A 16,631-nucleotide genomic window follows, 5' to 3' on the forward strand; every position below is an offset into this window, starting at 1 on the left:
GCTACATTGCTAGTTCGAGACCAGCACAAACTAGATGAGACCCTGTCCCAAAGCAAATAAAAAGTAAACACAGGATCAGAGACGATTTTACCAGCAACTGTAGAAGTCAGAAGGATGGTGAAGTGGATCCTAACAGCTTGTGAAGGCTCTTTTTTTTTTTTTTTTTGTAGCCACCCAGAAGAAGGAAACAGAATATTGATTTCAGACAATTGGATTGACAGCTAACGTGGCTAAATGTGGAGTTCTTATTTACTCTAATGTCCATCTTTTTAACTCATTGCAGAAGGCTGACCCTTAGGAAATGCCAAGGCTGTAAGCACAGCTAGACAATAAAAGAGGTTCATTGCCTAAAGCAAGTAAGGAAAACACTGGAAATGATCCTCAAGATAGTATTCTCTCCAAGGAAATAAAAGGACTTTTTATTATTATTTATTATTTTATGCATCTTCATACAGGAAAGGCTCATTACATGTTGAAGGGAGAACATCCTTGAGCATGCCCAGTTCACTTCCCTCACTCACCTGCTCTTTCCTGCCTTGTCCCCCTTTTCCCAAATAGTCCCTTCTTTTATGTATTACACACACACGTGCATACACACTTTGTATGTGTGTGTGTTCATGTGTGTACGTGCCCATTCATGGATGGGTATGTAGAGGTCAGAAGGGAACTGTATTAGTTCTTTTCTATTACTATGATGAAACACCATAACCAAGTTTTTGTTGTTTGTTTGTTTTTGTTTGTTTGTTTTTCGAGACAGGGTTTCTCAATGTAGACCTGGCTGTCCTGAAACTTCTGCAGACCAGGCTGACCTCGAACTCAGAGATCCACCTGCCTCTGCCTTCCAAGTGCTGGGATTAAAGGTGTGTGACATCACCACCCAGCCATAGCTAAATTTTATAAACTCTTATAGAAGAGCTGAGTTGGGCTTATAGCTCCAGGGAGTTAGAGTCCAGGATGGTGGTGTGAAGACAGGGTGACAGGCAGCTGCAACAGCAGGTGAGAGATTGTATCTGGGGCCACAAACAGGAGGCAGAGCACACACTGGGATAGGAGTCTTTTGAAACATCAAAGCCCACCCTCAGTGACACACTTCCCCACCTCTTAATACTTCTCAAACAGTTTCACCAACTGGGGACCAGGCATTCAAACGTATGAGCCTGTGGGGGTCGATCAACCTAATTCAAACCACCACAGCAACTTGGTGTGCCTTTTCTCTTCAAATGCCACAAACCTTGATTTTTAAGACAGAACATCTTCCTGGGACTCACCAATTAAGCTAGGCAGGCTGGCCAGCGAGCACAGGGGATCTTCCTGTCTCTGCCTCCCTAGGGCACACACTACTATGCCCAGCCTTCTGTTTAAGTGCAGAGGGATCAAACTCAAGGTCCCCATGGTTGTGCAACAAGCATTTATTTTCTTTTGGTTTTTTGAGACAGGATTTCACTGTGTAGACCTGGCTGTCCTGGAACTCACCCTTTAAACCAGGCTGTCCTGGAACTCACAGAGATACGCCTACCCTCCTCTACCCCGCAAGTGTTGGGATTAAAGGCACGCACGCGCCACCACCACCACTAGGCTATGCAACAAACATTTTATTAACTGAGCCATCTCCCTAGTCCCTATTAGCTCTAAATTCAACAAATGAGAGATACTATGTGAAGTTTTTCTGTATCTGAAGCATTTGGCTTAACACAACTCTAGCTCCACTCATATACTGACATAATTACAACCATCTTTAGACTATCTGAGTAGAGCTTCATTGTGTATATTTTCTACGTTTTCTTTACCCGTCTGGTAAATAACTTGGTGACTACTGCTGCAGTTAACATAGACGTTGTGCTGGTTAGTTTTATGTCAACCTGACGCAAGCTAAAGTCATCTGAGTGGAAGGAGCCTCAACTGAGAAGAGGCCTTCATAAGAGTGGGTGTGGCAAGCCTGTAGGACCTTTTCTTAATTAGTGATTGAAGGAGAAGGGTCTAGGTATTTTGTGGGCAGTGCCACCCCTGAGCTAATAGTCCTGGGTGCTATGAAAAAGCAGGCTGAGCAAGCCAGTGGGAGCAAACCAGTAGGCAGCACCCGTCCACGGCCTCTGCATCAGCTCCTGCCTCCAGGTTCTTGTCCTGACTGAGTTCCTGCCCTCACTGCTCTTGATATGAGCGATTATATGAAACTTTGAGTGAAATAAACCCTGTCTTCCCCAAGTTGCTTTTGGTCATGTACTTTTTTTTTTTTTTCGGTTTTTCGAGACAGGGTTTCTCTGTGGCTTTGGAGCCTGTCCTGGAACTAGCTCTGTAGACCAGGCTGGTCTCGAACTCACAGAGATCCGCCTGCCTCTGCCTCCCGAGTGCTGGGATTAAAGGCGTGCGCCACCATCGCCCGGCTTGCTTTTGGTCATGGTATTCTTCATAGCAGTAAAAACCCTAAGACAGATGCCTTTAATCCCAGCACTCAGGAAGCAGATCTCCAAATTTATTCTGCCACGTGGATGCTGGGAGCTGAACCTAGGTCTGATGGAGGAAGGTCATTGGCTAATAAAGAAACTGCCTTGGCCCATTTGATTGGTCAGCCTTTAGGTGGGTGGAGTAAACAGAATAGAATGCTGGGAGGAAGAGGAAGTGAGCTCAGATGCAGGGCAGCTCCTCTCAGAGCCAGAAGCGATGAAGCAAGCCGCCAGGTCAGACATGCTGAATCTTTCCTGGTAAGACTGATGCTACACAGATTATTAGAGATGGGTTGATCGGGATATGAGAATTAGCCAGTAAAGGCTAGAGCTAATGGGCCAAGCAGTGTTTAAAAGAATACAGTTTGTGTGTCGTTATTTTGGGGCATTAGCTAGCCAGGCGACCATGAGCTGGGGTGGCAGGAACACAGCCCACAGCTCCTTCAACATAGGTCCCCTGCAAGAGCCGCAAGTCTTCTAACCTGCGCAGCCATCGCTCCAGCCTGTCCATTTCTGGACAGCAGAGCACATTGCTTCATGTAGCTCTTCGGTTATCCCTACTGTTGGGTGAAGAGACTGACTTTCTCCAAAACATGTCTTTGGCTACTTTCTTGAAAATGATGTCACATGATTTTACTTCTGGGTTGTGTAGTCTATCACACTGATTTACATGTTTTTGGTTTGTTTTCACTGGAATTTGTGGATCACTTTAGGTCATAGTCATTTTCATTATGTTAATTCTATCGGTTCTTTAAGCGTGGGAGTGAAGGGTATGCAGGGGGGCTTCCTCCTGAGCTCTGGTTTACAAACCACACTCACACACTTGTTTTCACAGAGATCTTTTCTTTCTTTTTTTTTTTTTTTTTTTTTTTGAGACAGAGTTTCGCTGTAGTTTTAGAGCCTGTCCAGGAACTAGCTCTTGTAGGCCTCGAACTCACAGAGATCCGCCTGCCTCTGCCTCCCGATTGCTGGAATTAAAGGCGTGCACCACCACTGCCCGGCCAGAGATCATTTATTAATTGGAGAAGTTAAATTCTTACTCAGGCAGAAAAACAGGAACAAATGACCTTGCAGGTATAAATTTTTTTTTAGGGGGAGGTCTGCATGTCTATGTGAGGGAGTTGAATATACTGGAACTCGAGTTACAGACAGTTGTCAGCTGCCATGTAGGTGCTGGGAATTGAACCTGGGTCCTCTGGAAGAACACCCAATGTTCTTAACCACTGAGCCATCTCTCCAGTCCCAACAGATATAATTTTTTTAAAAATATTTATTTATTTATTGTGTATACAATATTCTGTCTGTGTGTATGCCTGCAGGCCAGAAGAGGGCACCAGACCTCATTATAGATGGTTGCGAGCCACCATGTGTTTGCTTGGAATTGAACTCAGGATCTTTGGAAGAGCAGGCAATGCTCTTACCCTCTGAGCCATCTCTCCAGCCCCACAGATATAATTTTTAAGAGAATAATGGGAGATCTGTGTTAGAATGGGTTAGGGTGCTGTGGTAAAGGAGATAGAGGTGAGGAAGGAGAAGGAGACAAGGGAAAGGGGACAGGAATATTTGTTCCAAGGAGACAAAGTGCTACCTCTGGATAGAGGAGACAGACATGGCACATAAGCAAATGGCGGTTTATTAAGGTAAAGGGGGAACCATGTTAGGACGAGGTGCTTAATTTTAATTGGATATGTTAATTAGGTGAACCAAAGTGGGCTTCTGATTATTTGACAACTTTGGTTGTCAGCCTCAGGAGGAGGAAGTGGTCATGTAAGGGAATAGTCCTTGGTGGTTAGCTTTAGGAATGTAATCTAATGGCTTTTAGGAAGGCCGAGAGAATGGGGGAGAAGGGCAACACCTGCCAGAGCCATATTTGTCATGATCAAGCTGGCCAGAGTTCCTTCAGGAAGGTCTTTCCTGATATGATTCTGCACGAGAAGAACCTTGGCAGGTGGGGTCTAAACCATGGCAGATGAGCCCATGACAGGTGAGGGACAAATACGCCATGCAGTGGGAGTTTCGTTGAGATAAAGGGAGGGGGGAGAGGAGAGAGAGAGGAGAGAGAGAGATCAGAGAGCAGCTTACTTCTTTATTCATAACAGTGGGAAGAGCGTGAGAATGGGCATGGGCAGAGCTTGTCTCTTAAAGGGACCTTTTGCATCTGTCTACGGACTAGGAAACGTGAGGTAGCAGCCTTAAGACCTTAAGACCTGGGCGGACCAGGGTACTGCCTGAGTGCATCCTCCCAAGTGACAGGGGCCAGCATAAGGCCTGAATCCTAACATTTCCATCTTCTACTGTCTTCAATTTTTTTTTCAGTGTCTTAACGTTTTCATTGCACAGATCTTCCTTTGGAGAGGCTGTTTGCTTTCCAATCGTCTTTCTGGCATCCTTTAAAAACCTTGGGTTTCAGTAGGTGCATGGGTTAGCATCTAGGTCTTCTATTCAGTTCCATTGAGCTACATGTTTCTCTTTGTGTCAGTATCAGGCTATTTTTGTTACTATTTACTCAAGCCAGACACACTACAGAGTTATTGTGATTATGAGCACTTTTGTTTGTTTTGAGACAGGGTTTCTCAATGTAGCCTTCGCTGCCCTGTAACACACTCTGTAGACCAGGCTGGCCTCCCACTCACAGATCCGCCTGCTTCTGCCTCCCCAGTGCTGGGATTAAAGTCGTGGGCCACCACTGCCCAGCGAGCACTTTCTTTCCAGACCCCAGCTCTACTACCAGGGTGATTCTTCCACTCTTTAGTGCAGTGGTTCTCAACCTTCCTAATGCTGTGACTCTTTAATACAGTTCTTCATGTTGTAGAGACCCCAATCTGCTACTTCATAGCTGTAATTTTGCTACTATTGTGAATCGAAATGTAAATATTTGATATTTAGGGTATCTTATATGCAACCTCTAAGGGGGGTTCAACACACAGGTTGAGAACCACTGCTTCAGGGCAAGGAAAGCTGGCTGTCAATAATTCAGCGGTTTATGGGGCTTATTCCTCTCTAAATACCTCATTCTATGTCTGAGCCTCAATTTTTAGAAAGCAAATAACTGTTATTATTGTTCTCTGCTGTAGCATCCCATTTCTGAAGAGAAATAATGTTTAAAACCTGAGACTGCTCCCCTGCAGAGATCTACAGTCTTACTCCTCCCTGTGCTGTACTTAACAAGCTGTTTCCCGGCTGTGGTGTAGTCTCTATCAGAGCCAGTAGTCGATACGACCCCAATTTTTCTGTACGTGTCACTGCATGTCTGTCTTTCTTTCCCTCACTTACTACAGTCAGGTCAAGTGCCAAGAAATGACATGCCATACTCCAGCCATTGCATCCTCCATGGCTCAGCCCATGATGGAAAGGACACTGGTGAAAGACCCTACAGACCCCCTCCCTCAGAACCCGCAGCTAGCAGGCTCCCGGGAGAACGTCCTGTTTGCTTGAAAGATTCTCAGGATCAGCAGCTAGCCTGCTCTCGTGAGAGGAAAACAGGATATCTATAAGATAGGACATCTACAAAGCAGGGATGACTACAAAGTAGGATATCTATAAGAACAGGATGTCTGCTGCCAGACATCCATGCTGGGAGAGGAAAAACCATTCATGCCCCCCGCCTCATTCCGATAACCACGCTTCTGCTTCTGTAAAACTTGCTTTTGCTGCCCTCTTTCCTATAAAAAGACCTCCTCCCAGTCTGCAGGCGCACAAGTCCTCTGAAAGACTTTGCCGCCCGCAGGTACCTGTGTCTACCTAATAAACCTCTAGCAGTTTGCATCCGACCCGTGGTCTCGGCCTGGTCTTTGGGTCCGGGGGTCTCCACCTGAGGGAAGGTCCCTACCGGGGTCTTTCACTGGGAGTTACTACCTTCTACAACTTAAGGATGAGGTTTTCCATCTTTTGACTTGGAGTATTTTGTTTTTGAGTCAGGGTCCTATAATCCTAGTTAGCCTAAAACTCTCTAGTAGACCAAAATGGCCTTGAACTTGCTGTGATCTTCCTGTCTCTACCTCTGATAGGATTATAGGTGTATACCACAATGCCCAGGTAGGCTACCTATCTTGAAACAAAAGAATTCACTAAAATTAGTGTTTAGGAATGACTCATCGTGTGTTTTCGGCAACTATGGCTTCCTCCTTCTGGGTGTTTACAGCTGGAGACCACTCCCCTGCAGAGATATAAAAGCTGGGTTTCACTAGTGTGGTAAGTCCTGGTGCTCTCTTAGTGCCAGCACAGCTCACACCACGACCCCAGCCTTTTTGTGTCACTGTGTCTGTCCATCCCGCACTTACCCGTCATGTCAAAGTGTCAAGAACCTATGGATGCAGAGACACTGGAAATAGCAAGCTTCATTAAATAAAATGTTGACGTTTCACTAAGAGATGAAAGCAAGTCATAAAGCTCTTTCAGCAACTCTCTCACGATTAGGAGGATACATAGAATGGTGATAAATCATATAAATTTTATTTTCCTTATACTTTCTGGTATTGTTTAAATAAATTTTTTTAGAAGAAAAAATTCCTAACACTAAAGTACATTGAGCATGGAGTCTTTGCCAACTTTACTTGTGATGAAATTAATATCTAGAATACAAAAAGAACTTTTTAAATTAACTACCAACAATCCCCAGTCAGCCAATCAATGGGCAAATAAACCTAACAGACAGTTCTCAAAAATAATTACAAATAGTTGCATTAACACTTAATTTAAAAAATTACTAATGGCCAATAAATACATAAAAACACTGTTCAACATTCTTAACCATCAGAGAAATACAAATTAAAAAACTATGACGAGACTGCATTTCACCCACTCAGACTGGCTATCAAGACAACAAATGCCATTGAAAACGTGGGGAAGAGGAGCATGACACGCTGTGGGTAGGATGTATGAAGTGCAGTCACTATGGAAAGAAGTATGGCGCTTCCTCAGCGGAAGCAGAACTACCTAACTATACTCCTCCTGGGGAGACACCCACAGGAATCCTGAGGGTTACAGCGGAGCCAGTCACCGCAGCCAGACTAGCCCCTCAGCAGACACGCAGTGGCATGTTACTCATCCACACAAAATGGACCTGTGTCGTCATCGGCAGGAAAATGGATGGACCAGGAGACCATGATGTTAAACAAAATCAAGGCTGGGTGTGGCACACACTTGTAATTCTAGTACTTATTAAGCCAGGAGGATTGCTTCAAACTCAAGGCCAGCCTGGGCTAACGAGCTCCAAAGATGGGAGGGATGGCCCAGTGGTTAAAAACTGTTGCAGAGAACCCAAGCTGGTCCCGAGTCCCACATCAGGTGGCTCAGAACTGCCTGTAACTCCAGCTCCAAAGGAATCCAATCTCTCGGGCCTCTGAAGGCATCTGCACTTTAAGTATACACACACAAATTAAATAAATGTATTTTTTTTCTTAAAAAAATAAACCCTTTCCACAAACACCATTTTCTCACTCAGTGTAGTCTTTATTCAAAGCACACACACACATACATACAGCAACTATCAGTGAAGAGGAAAGAGACCAGAAGGGGAACAGAGGGCCATGGGAGATAAATATATATGATGAAAATGTCATAACAAAACCCATCATTTCCTAACACAAATAAACTAGTAATAAAAGGAATGAAGTGTTGCCTTGCTTGACAAAGTGAACGTTGAACTCATGCTAAGTCAGATAAGCCAGATACAAAAGATCACAATTCTATTTCTGTAAAACATCCAGAATGGGTAAACCTACAACAAGAGAAAGATTGGTGATTACTATGGGCAGGGAGAAAGGGGAGTGAAGGAGGAGCACAGTTTGCTTTCAAGTAGAAAAATATTCTAGAACCAGGGGAAGTGAAAGTTGTCCAATATTATGAATACTAATGAAATGTACACTTAAAATGCTAAAATTTAACACATCAATTTCATTTTATAAAATGCTGTTTACAGATGCACAGGTCTTACATACACAACTCAATAGGTTTTAGCAAGCACGCCATCCACAAAACCAAAACCCATGTTGTAGGTAGCATTGTTATCAACCCACAAGGTTCCTTCTTTATCATTGTTATAAAGGTAACCACTGCTACTTTCGGCACCCACAGCTGAGTTCCCATCCAAATTTCAGTTAACTGTATATATTATGTCTTCCTATGTCTGGCTTCCCTCAATGCTTTGGGTCACAGGTAGATATACTGTCTTTATAAATTACTTCAAGGATTTGTGATCAATACATCTTATGCTCATACATGTCACATATGCAAATTGCAATGGCTTTACCCATTCCAACTGGTCACAGCTCTACCTTTCAATCTTAGCTGTATTCCTGTTACTTCCTTGTGACCATGGTTTTAATGTCTATACCTCATGAGATGGGAGTGTGTGTGAGTGTGTGTGTGAGTACGCTCATGCGCGCTGTCTCTTAACCAGCTCTGGGCCAAGGAGTATGGCTGAGCAGTAGAGCACTTCCCTAGCACTGTCTGAGACCTTGGGTTAGATATGCAGCACTAAAAAAAAAAAAAAAAAAAATTTAAAGGAAAGAATTTCAACTTTATTTACTTATGTATTTACTCATTTCAACTGTACAGTTCTGATGTCTGCCAACTATATAAAGTTATGACAACCACAATTAAGACAAAGAATATTCCAATGTAGCTCTTTACAATCCCCCAACCCCAGGCATCTATAGGCAGTCCCCAGGCAGTCCCTGCTGTCTATGATGCCCATCTCCGTTTCTGACTTCTCTCACGGATCCCAGTTTCTCCTCTGATGTCTAAACTCTATATATTGAACAGATGTGCTCATCTATTCTTTTCTCACCACATGGGCTGTTCTTTCTAAACAACCAAGCTGGCAATCAATGAACCTGTGCATCCTTGCCAACAATACAAGCATTTCTACCGATGACTGCATTTCCAGGCAGGGGCATTTCAGTATTTGAGCCTATCAGTGTAAGTTTTACTTGTGCCCCTGGCAGCTGATAGGGCTCTAAACTTTCAAGCTAATTATCTTGGTCAAATCCACAGCTCTCATCTCCCATGGGCAGAATCAAAGCAAGTTCTCCAGTCCATGTGGGGGTTGGTTCTAGGACCTCCCAGTATCAAAGCACACAGATGTTTCAATCCCTTAGGAAAATGGAGTACCATTTGCCACATTTAACCTGCGCACATCTCTGGTGGACTTCAAATGGTGTCTAGATTATTATCATACTCAATACAATGCAATGTTGAACAGTTGTGTACTGTCTAGAAGCACCGACTGTCGGACACAGCCACACAGGCCTGAGAACATTTGCTGTGCTGTCACAGCTCTGCCCCGAAACCCCTGGTGCTGCTGCTGCAACTCCAAGGATATGGCTTGATGATCACTGATATTTTAGGGTTTATTTGAAATCTACAATGTGAGGCATTTTTTCTTTAGATGTCTTAAACCCAATTTAATCCCCATAACTACATCCAAGAGATTGATATACCTGGTAACTAAACTGAAATTCAGAAGATAGACATTTCAAATGTTGACTTCGGTGGTATTCCCAATCTCTGCACATCTGTTGGCTAAGGCACAAATGGGTCTTAGAATGCCACACTGCTGCCAACCTGCTGTGATCTCTCCATAAGAAACCCACTAAGACCGACCTAAGACTGTTTGCTGCTCCCCCTATCTGAAGCTGACGGAGGGAGGTCCAATGAGTCCACACAGGTCCCCAGGTATTAGAGGAATGTTCAAGGCTAAGCGTTGCTGGAGAGGCTGGATCAAAATCCCAAGTGACAAAATACAGCCCTCTGAAAGTCACTGTTTCCAGGCCCAAAGCAAACTAAACAAGCAGTAATCAGAGGGAGCCTTCAGCATTAACGAGAAGCCAACAGGGGACACTCCCTAGCAGGGCTCATCACCTCATTCCAGGTAACGAATTCTGCTGCAGGACATGGAAACCGCTGTGTGTGGATTACAGCAGTGCTGAGCTGCTGTAGAAACCACCGAATGTTCTTTGGCTGTGGTGATGGTCAGTCACTTTCATCTTGAGAATGGACCTGAAGTGACACCATCCCAACACCGTTGCTAGGTCCACGCAGCAATCCTCTGGTTCCTGCTTGACTCAGAATCTTCTGTGCTGTTTGTCTTAGACACTAGGTACTCAGTCACTCTTATTATTCTTTGTCAATCAAGGTGCTTGGGATAACCAAATTACCAATTCACACACATATTCAGGATGCTTAATGTTCCCCTCCCTGGGACACTTGCATGCTGTAGATTAAACCGGCCAAGAGACTCCCATGGGAGTGACGATGAAAACTGCTTTGATGAGCTAGGTGAAGAGCAGTGAGGGTCTCTTCTAGATATCTCTGTAGCTGTGCCCCTTCCTTCAAGGAAGAGCTTTACTGGTCTGCCTTTGCTTCCAGTGTGCTGAGATTAAGGGCATGAGCCACCATGCCATTTCAAGGAGAGATTTTTACATTTCTTGCACAGAATAATTCTCGGTCCTTTTGTTTGCTTAGATTTTTCACAACCCTGCAGGGTAGGTCTCACATTCACACTACAATGAAAAAGACTATTTCATTCCTTGACTCAGGAGCATTTGCTTCTGTTCTTCCAGAGGCTGGTTAAGTTCTTAACTTGGGAAAACAACTGATGCATTCTGATAATTCTGAAGTTTTCAACTACACTTCCAAATTTAAAACTCTCAAAAACTATTACTTTTTAAAACTCCCTCAATTCAACTGAATGTGCTAAAATATGCAGTGAAATAATTTACCAAGATTTTACTCTCTTGAGAAAGAAAGGTAAGGCGATACATAAACTCCACTTTTTCTCCCACTAGCAAAACAGACACATAGACCTTCAAATGTAAAGAAGATTCAATACAGTGTGTGGCTGGGCACAACAATGCATAGACTATCCTAGCATTTGTGAGGCAAGCCTGGGTCACAAAGTGAGGCCATCCCTCAGAACACAAAACAGAAACTGCCAGTGTACTGCTGTCTCATCAGGAGGTCCCCAAGTCCCTCCCCCTGGTGGACCCCAGTCGGCTGCAATGCTGGTCCTTCCATGCAGTTGTGGGGTTGGACACTGACTGTTAATGGGAACCAAGGAAAGTTCACTTTCAAGGAATAAACTGGTCCAATCAGGCCTCTGCCCAGAGACATGCATTAGGCACAGTCCTCTGCTTTCTCTTTGTCACGTGTACACTAGAATACTGTAACCAGGAGAACAAGAGGGTGTTGGCTATTGATATCAGACTTTCCAGAACTCTCCCTCCCACTGTGGACTGATTTTGCAGTCTTTATCATTGAACAGAAAGTACTGCTGAGGACTTTGCTATCCAGCTCTCTTCACAACTGTCAACACACTTCTACCTACTCTGTAACTTTGAACCCAGTCAGGTATCTCTTACCTTTCCAGGTTCCGTGCCAATTGTCTACAGGACTCCAGGACCCATGAAGAAAGAAGTTTCCCTCTTTCCAAAACTCAAAAAGGGTGAGACTGAGTTGATGGGCTTCCAATGTGTTCCACTGCTAGAAAAACTAGAGAGTGTAGGTCCCAGGGAGGAGGAGTGCTAGGCTAAGGAAGACCATAGTTTAGTGAAACTCTTCCCACCTTGGGCTTCCCTGGACTCTACTTGCCCACAGTGGGGAGAACAGAGGCCAGTGTCCTTGGAGAGTTGTATGCACAGTTCACTCAGGCAGTGTTTATTTGATGCTCAGTGTTTACTGAGTCCAGAAGGGAGGTAGATTTAGCTGAATATTAACTGTCAGAGATGAGAAGTCTGTCCACAAAAATGATTGTGCTAAAACCTGCCTGCCAAGGCACCAAACCCTGCTCAAAGCAATACTGACTAGAAGAGTTGCTGTGCTGAGAAGAAAGCAGCTCGCTCCATCCTGCTCTACATGATCACGACTAAATCATCTAGGATCCTTCTCTGCAGCCCTGTGAGAGTTGCAGAAGATAGAGGGCTACTGACTGGGTGGAACCTTAACTGAAGATATGTTATGGAGGTCACCCCAAGACCAGAATGCCAAGAAATGGGTGCAGCCTGTCATGGTTTCCCCTGCTTGTCTTTGAAGACTGGGAGTTTCTAAAAATGGCTCTTCAAGACAAAGATGTGTAGGGAACAAAAGATCTAAGGAAATCAAGACCTTCAAGGGATCCTTCTCAATTACAGAACAAGAGACTTCTGTTTAGCACGTTTTCTCCTCGTGAGCAACACTCAAGCCCTGCACGAGGATCTCAAATAAATCACACATGGCTCTCATAGTAGAAACCAAACCCTGCTTTATAAGGCTGCTTGGCCATCACTGGCATCTCTACTGAGATATGAGGCGCCAGGCAGGAAGTGAGGTGACAGAGGATGAACCTTCTTCACCTTCTCCCCATCACCACTACCCCTCCAGCCCTCCAGATGCCCATATCTACAATAGAACCACTTCAAAAAATACTCTGATGAGGGGCAAAGTGGAGGGGGAGAGAGGCTCAGGCTGGTCAGCAGGTCGGTTCCCTTGAGGTAGCTGAGTGCTCCCACCAGGAGACCAGTCATGGGCTCACAGCAGTCAGGAGGGAGTCACTGGCTGACTGGGAAGCAGAGGAAGCAGAAAGTCTGGAATTCTGCCCAGAGTACTTGAGTACAGGTAACACCTGGGTAGAGTGGTTGGGCTGTTTGCTGGTGCCCTCATTGTTCTTTGAGGATGAAGTCTTCCTAGATATGCGGGAAAGGCCAGCTTGACTCTTCTTGGGCTTAGATGTTGTCCCATCTTCAGAGGATGACATGTTTCCGTCAGAGCAGCTTTGCTTTCTGAAGGAAAAAACATTGCTGACGCTGTCTAACATGTAATTTATGCCCAAGTCCAAGGCAAGCCCCCATAATGTTATGGATATGTTAATAGCCATAAAATACATTTTATTACTGTGGCAGTGAGATCTCAAGTGCAAGGGCCAATTGGAGGAAAGGGTAAGAGACCAGGACTTCCTACAAGGGTATAGCTGAAAAGTGTGCTTCTGCAGTTGGGTCTCTGTTGAGCATCCCACAAGTCACCAGGAAGAAAACAGCGTGGCAGTATATTCTGACACTCCTACTAGCCCCTAGGTGGAGAATCCTTTCACTGCCATGGTCTGGGGAAAAGAGGAAAGAAACTCTAACCCCCCAATTCAATAGGCTTCCCTTGTTGAAGTAGCACTCACCTTGACTTGATGCGTTCTGATTTGCTGCTGGCACTTGATGCCCCATCACCCTTTGAGGCAGTCATGAGTGATGTTGGCAGAGACCACTAGGAACAAAGACAGCAATGAGAGTCAGTTGAGTTCAGTCCAAGAAGGAATGCTCAAGATCTTAGAGTTGTTTTGTTTCGTTAAAGACAGGGTTTCTCTATAGCATTTTAGAGCCTGTTCTGGAACTAGCTCTGCAGACCAGGCTGGCCTTGAACTCATAAAGAACTGCACCTGCCTCTGCCTCCCAAGTGCTAGGATTAAAGGCATGTGGCATGTGCTACCACCGCCTGGCAGATCTTAGGGTTCTTGTTCAGCTCTGTCACTCTGTAAACACAGGGCTCCACCTGCCCTACCCTACATCATGAGCCCATGTGGATAACTCTTGGTTCTCTCCCAAAAGAGACAGAAAGTTAAGGCTATAGCTGACTTTTTTGATCCTTCAAAGACAGGCACCTGGTGCATTTTGCAAATAACTATATCCTTAAAAGGAGACAAAGAGACGGGGCCTAAGAGGGAGGGTGGGAGGGTGGGTACCCACATATCCACAAGCCAATCATAATGCATTTAGGAGCTTGAGAAGAAGCTACACCCTACACTGGTACACTCACCAGTGGAGCTGAGTCAGAGACGATCCCCGTGTGGAAGCCTTTGTAGCACCAAGTCCGGAGCAGGTCTACTCCTAGGACAACATGAGCAGAGGTTGGGACTAAAAGAGAAGAATCTATTGCTTACCTCCTTTCCAAAGAAACCTATTTCTTGGCCTAATGAGATTTAATTTCCTAATAAATATGGCCTCCCATGGGTCAGAAAGGTATATTACCTTTGATCTTGTTTCCATGGTACTTCTGTTCCCACTGGGTGGTGAGAATGTTGAAATATCGTGGCTGCTCAAAAAAACGAAGATAACGAGAAGAGATTCGAGAAGGAAAAATTCTTTCAAATTGACCACGACGAGAAAACTCATCTTCCATCTCAACCAGAACCCGAACATCATCTGGTGTCAAGACATCCAGCACAGATGCATAGAAGTCCTATGGCCCAAGGAACAGGAAGAAGGGCAATGTGACAGCGTGAGCCAGACACTGAAATAAGCAGCTGGGGTCAGGAACAGAGCTTTAGGGCTCTAGGGCTCCAGGGCTCCCTAGGAACTCCCACGGAACTCCCACAGCTGCCTGATCTGAGGTGTGCCAGATCTTTGCCTTATCTCTTCCTAAATCCAACGGACTGAGCTCCTGGAAGAAGGGACTCTTGGCTAAGGCCAAGGAACCATTTGGGCTGAGGTGAAAGAGTGTGTTGCTGAGTCAAGGCTAGTGCCTGAGAACTCAGATACGGCAGTCTATGCCTGCCTTTCTCAAATCCAGACCCCACATTTACTCTTGCGATAGGATAAATGTGAGCTAAGATAGCACAGCACTAAGAGCTTGGTGACAACCATCCACTTTCCTAGAAAGATACAGGTGCCAACAAGTCTGTGTATCACAAGATCCTGCTTCTTGGTAAGAGACTCTGATCTAGACAGGAAAGCTGATGTTCCTAGAGCCTTCGATGTTTGACTGAGGGCTGTTGGTAACTGTAGGGAAGATAAATCTCTTACCTGGTCAGGAATCTTTTGGGTCAGGTAATATGCTTTCTTCATCTTCTGTGCAGTAAAATGCTCTGGAGTCATTTGACATTTGTCCCTAGGAGAGCTTGGCAGGCTAAGACAGGTGGACAAAAAGTAACAGGCAGGTCAGCAGCCTCTTGTGCGAGAAAACACAGAGAAAGGATCCAGTGAAAGACTCCTTCACAAGCACAGATGAAGACACATGGAGACGCTTGTCCCTTGAATAGATCACTCTAAAGTATACTCCATTCAAAGAGCTTGTCATTCACAACCAAGTACCACGGGATAACTGAAAGAGGCAGGCACACCAATTTGACAAAAAGCAGCCAGGAGTAAGCCTGACTACAGGATGCTTTAGTTAACACTCACCACAAATCAAGCTCTGCCCTATTGGCTGGGGAACCCTGGGGAAAACACTTTATCTCTGGTACTTCAGTTTCATTATGACTTTGTTAACTTTTTGAGACAGAGACTAACTCTGGAACTCAGGATGGCCAGGAACTCACTATGTAGTCCAAAGCTAGCCTTGAATTCATGTCAATCCTCCTGCCTCCTTATTTATGGGATTATAGACATGGGCCACTACATGGCTAAGGTCACCTTTTAGATAGTCCTTTTCCTAAAGGGGCTTGAAGAAAGTTCCTATGTGATTAAAAAAGCAGTCAATGCCAGCCTCTAAGCTCCCTCTGTCCCTGCTCACAAGCTTCCTTTCTCACATTTCCATGTAACCCTAGAAAACCCCCCTCATTTCTCTCGGCTTTCCCTGAGAGAGAGCCTTGGCAGCTCAGAGTAAACTTCCCTTCCACCCAGAGTGGTTTTGTTTACTGAGCCCAATTTTCATTCTTCTGGTGCTGAAACCCCAGGAATGGCATAAATGAGCAGCCTTCCAAGGAACTTGGCTACCCTGAACCAAGATGCTGATCTGACTTTCCTAAGGTATGTACAGATTAATTGTTTCTACTGCCTTTTGCCACCCACCATATTTGGCCTCATTCCAAATTCTGTCTTGGTCTCTCTAGTGGGTTAAATGTCACCCTGGAGCAGCATGCTTTGTTTTACTATTACTACAAAAGCCACACCAGAGTGCCAGGAAGCTCTCCCCACCCCCCGCCTTGGGCTCACTCACAAGGACAAGGGACACATCTCCTCTGTGTTTTGAAATATTTCTCTTTGACAGATTTCACATTCTGGAGACACACCAGATGGAAATTCTTGTCACAACGACACTTTATCCACCTCAGTTCAGCTAGCGTTCTCTCACCTTCCTCTAGGAACTGCAATTCTGCCTGGGCTCCCACTGCCTGTTCTGTTCTATCTCTTCCTTAAGCACTCTTAGGTAGTTCCTTCCTCAGGCAGAGTCCTCCCGCAGTCAGCACAGCCTGCTTACATACTCCCGTTGCAGAATATTTGTTTACAC

General features: G+C 44.9%; 1 protein-coding gene across 4 annotated transcripts in view; it reads right to left on the reverse strand.

The window, feature by feature from the left end:
- Nucleotides 1-7,966: 7,966 nt before the first annotated feature.
- Nucleotides 7,967-16,631, reverse strand: part of Ttll4 (tubulin tyrosine ligase like 4) — a 45,548-nt gene continuing 36,883 nt past the window's right edge. For 3 of the 4 annotated variants that reach the window (XM_057759287.1, XM_057759308.1, XM_057759280.1), the window contains 5 exons: nt 15,206-15,308; nt 14,432-14,642; nt 14,220-14,317; nt 13,585-13,670; nt 7,967-13,198 (listed from right to left, as the gene is read on the reverse strand). In XM_057759287.1, the coding sequence (XP_057615270.1) occupies nt 12,940-13,198; nt 13,585-13,670; nt 14,220-14,317; nt 14,432-14,642; nt 15,206-15,308 (757 nt within the window). In that variant the 3' untranslated portion in view covers nt 7,967-12,939. The remainder of the gene's footprint in view (nt 13,199-13,584; nt 13,671-14,219; nt 14,318-14,431; nt 14,643-15,205; nt 15,309-16,631) is intronic. The other variant, XM_057759298.1, reaches the window with a different exon arrangement.

The sequence above is a fragment of the Chionomys nivalis genome, chromosome 2 (assembly GCF_950005125.1).
Source record: "Chionomys nivalis chromosome 2, mChiNiv1.1, whole genome shotgun sequence".
Taxonomy (NCBI): Eukaryota; Metazoa; Chordata; class Mammalia; order Rodentia; family Cricetidae; genus Chionomys; species Chionomys nivalis.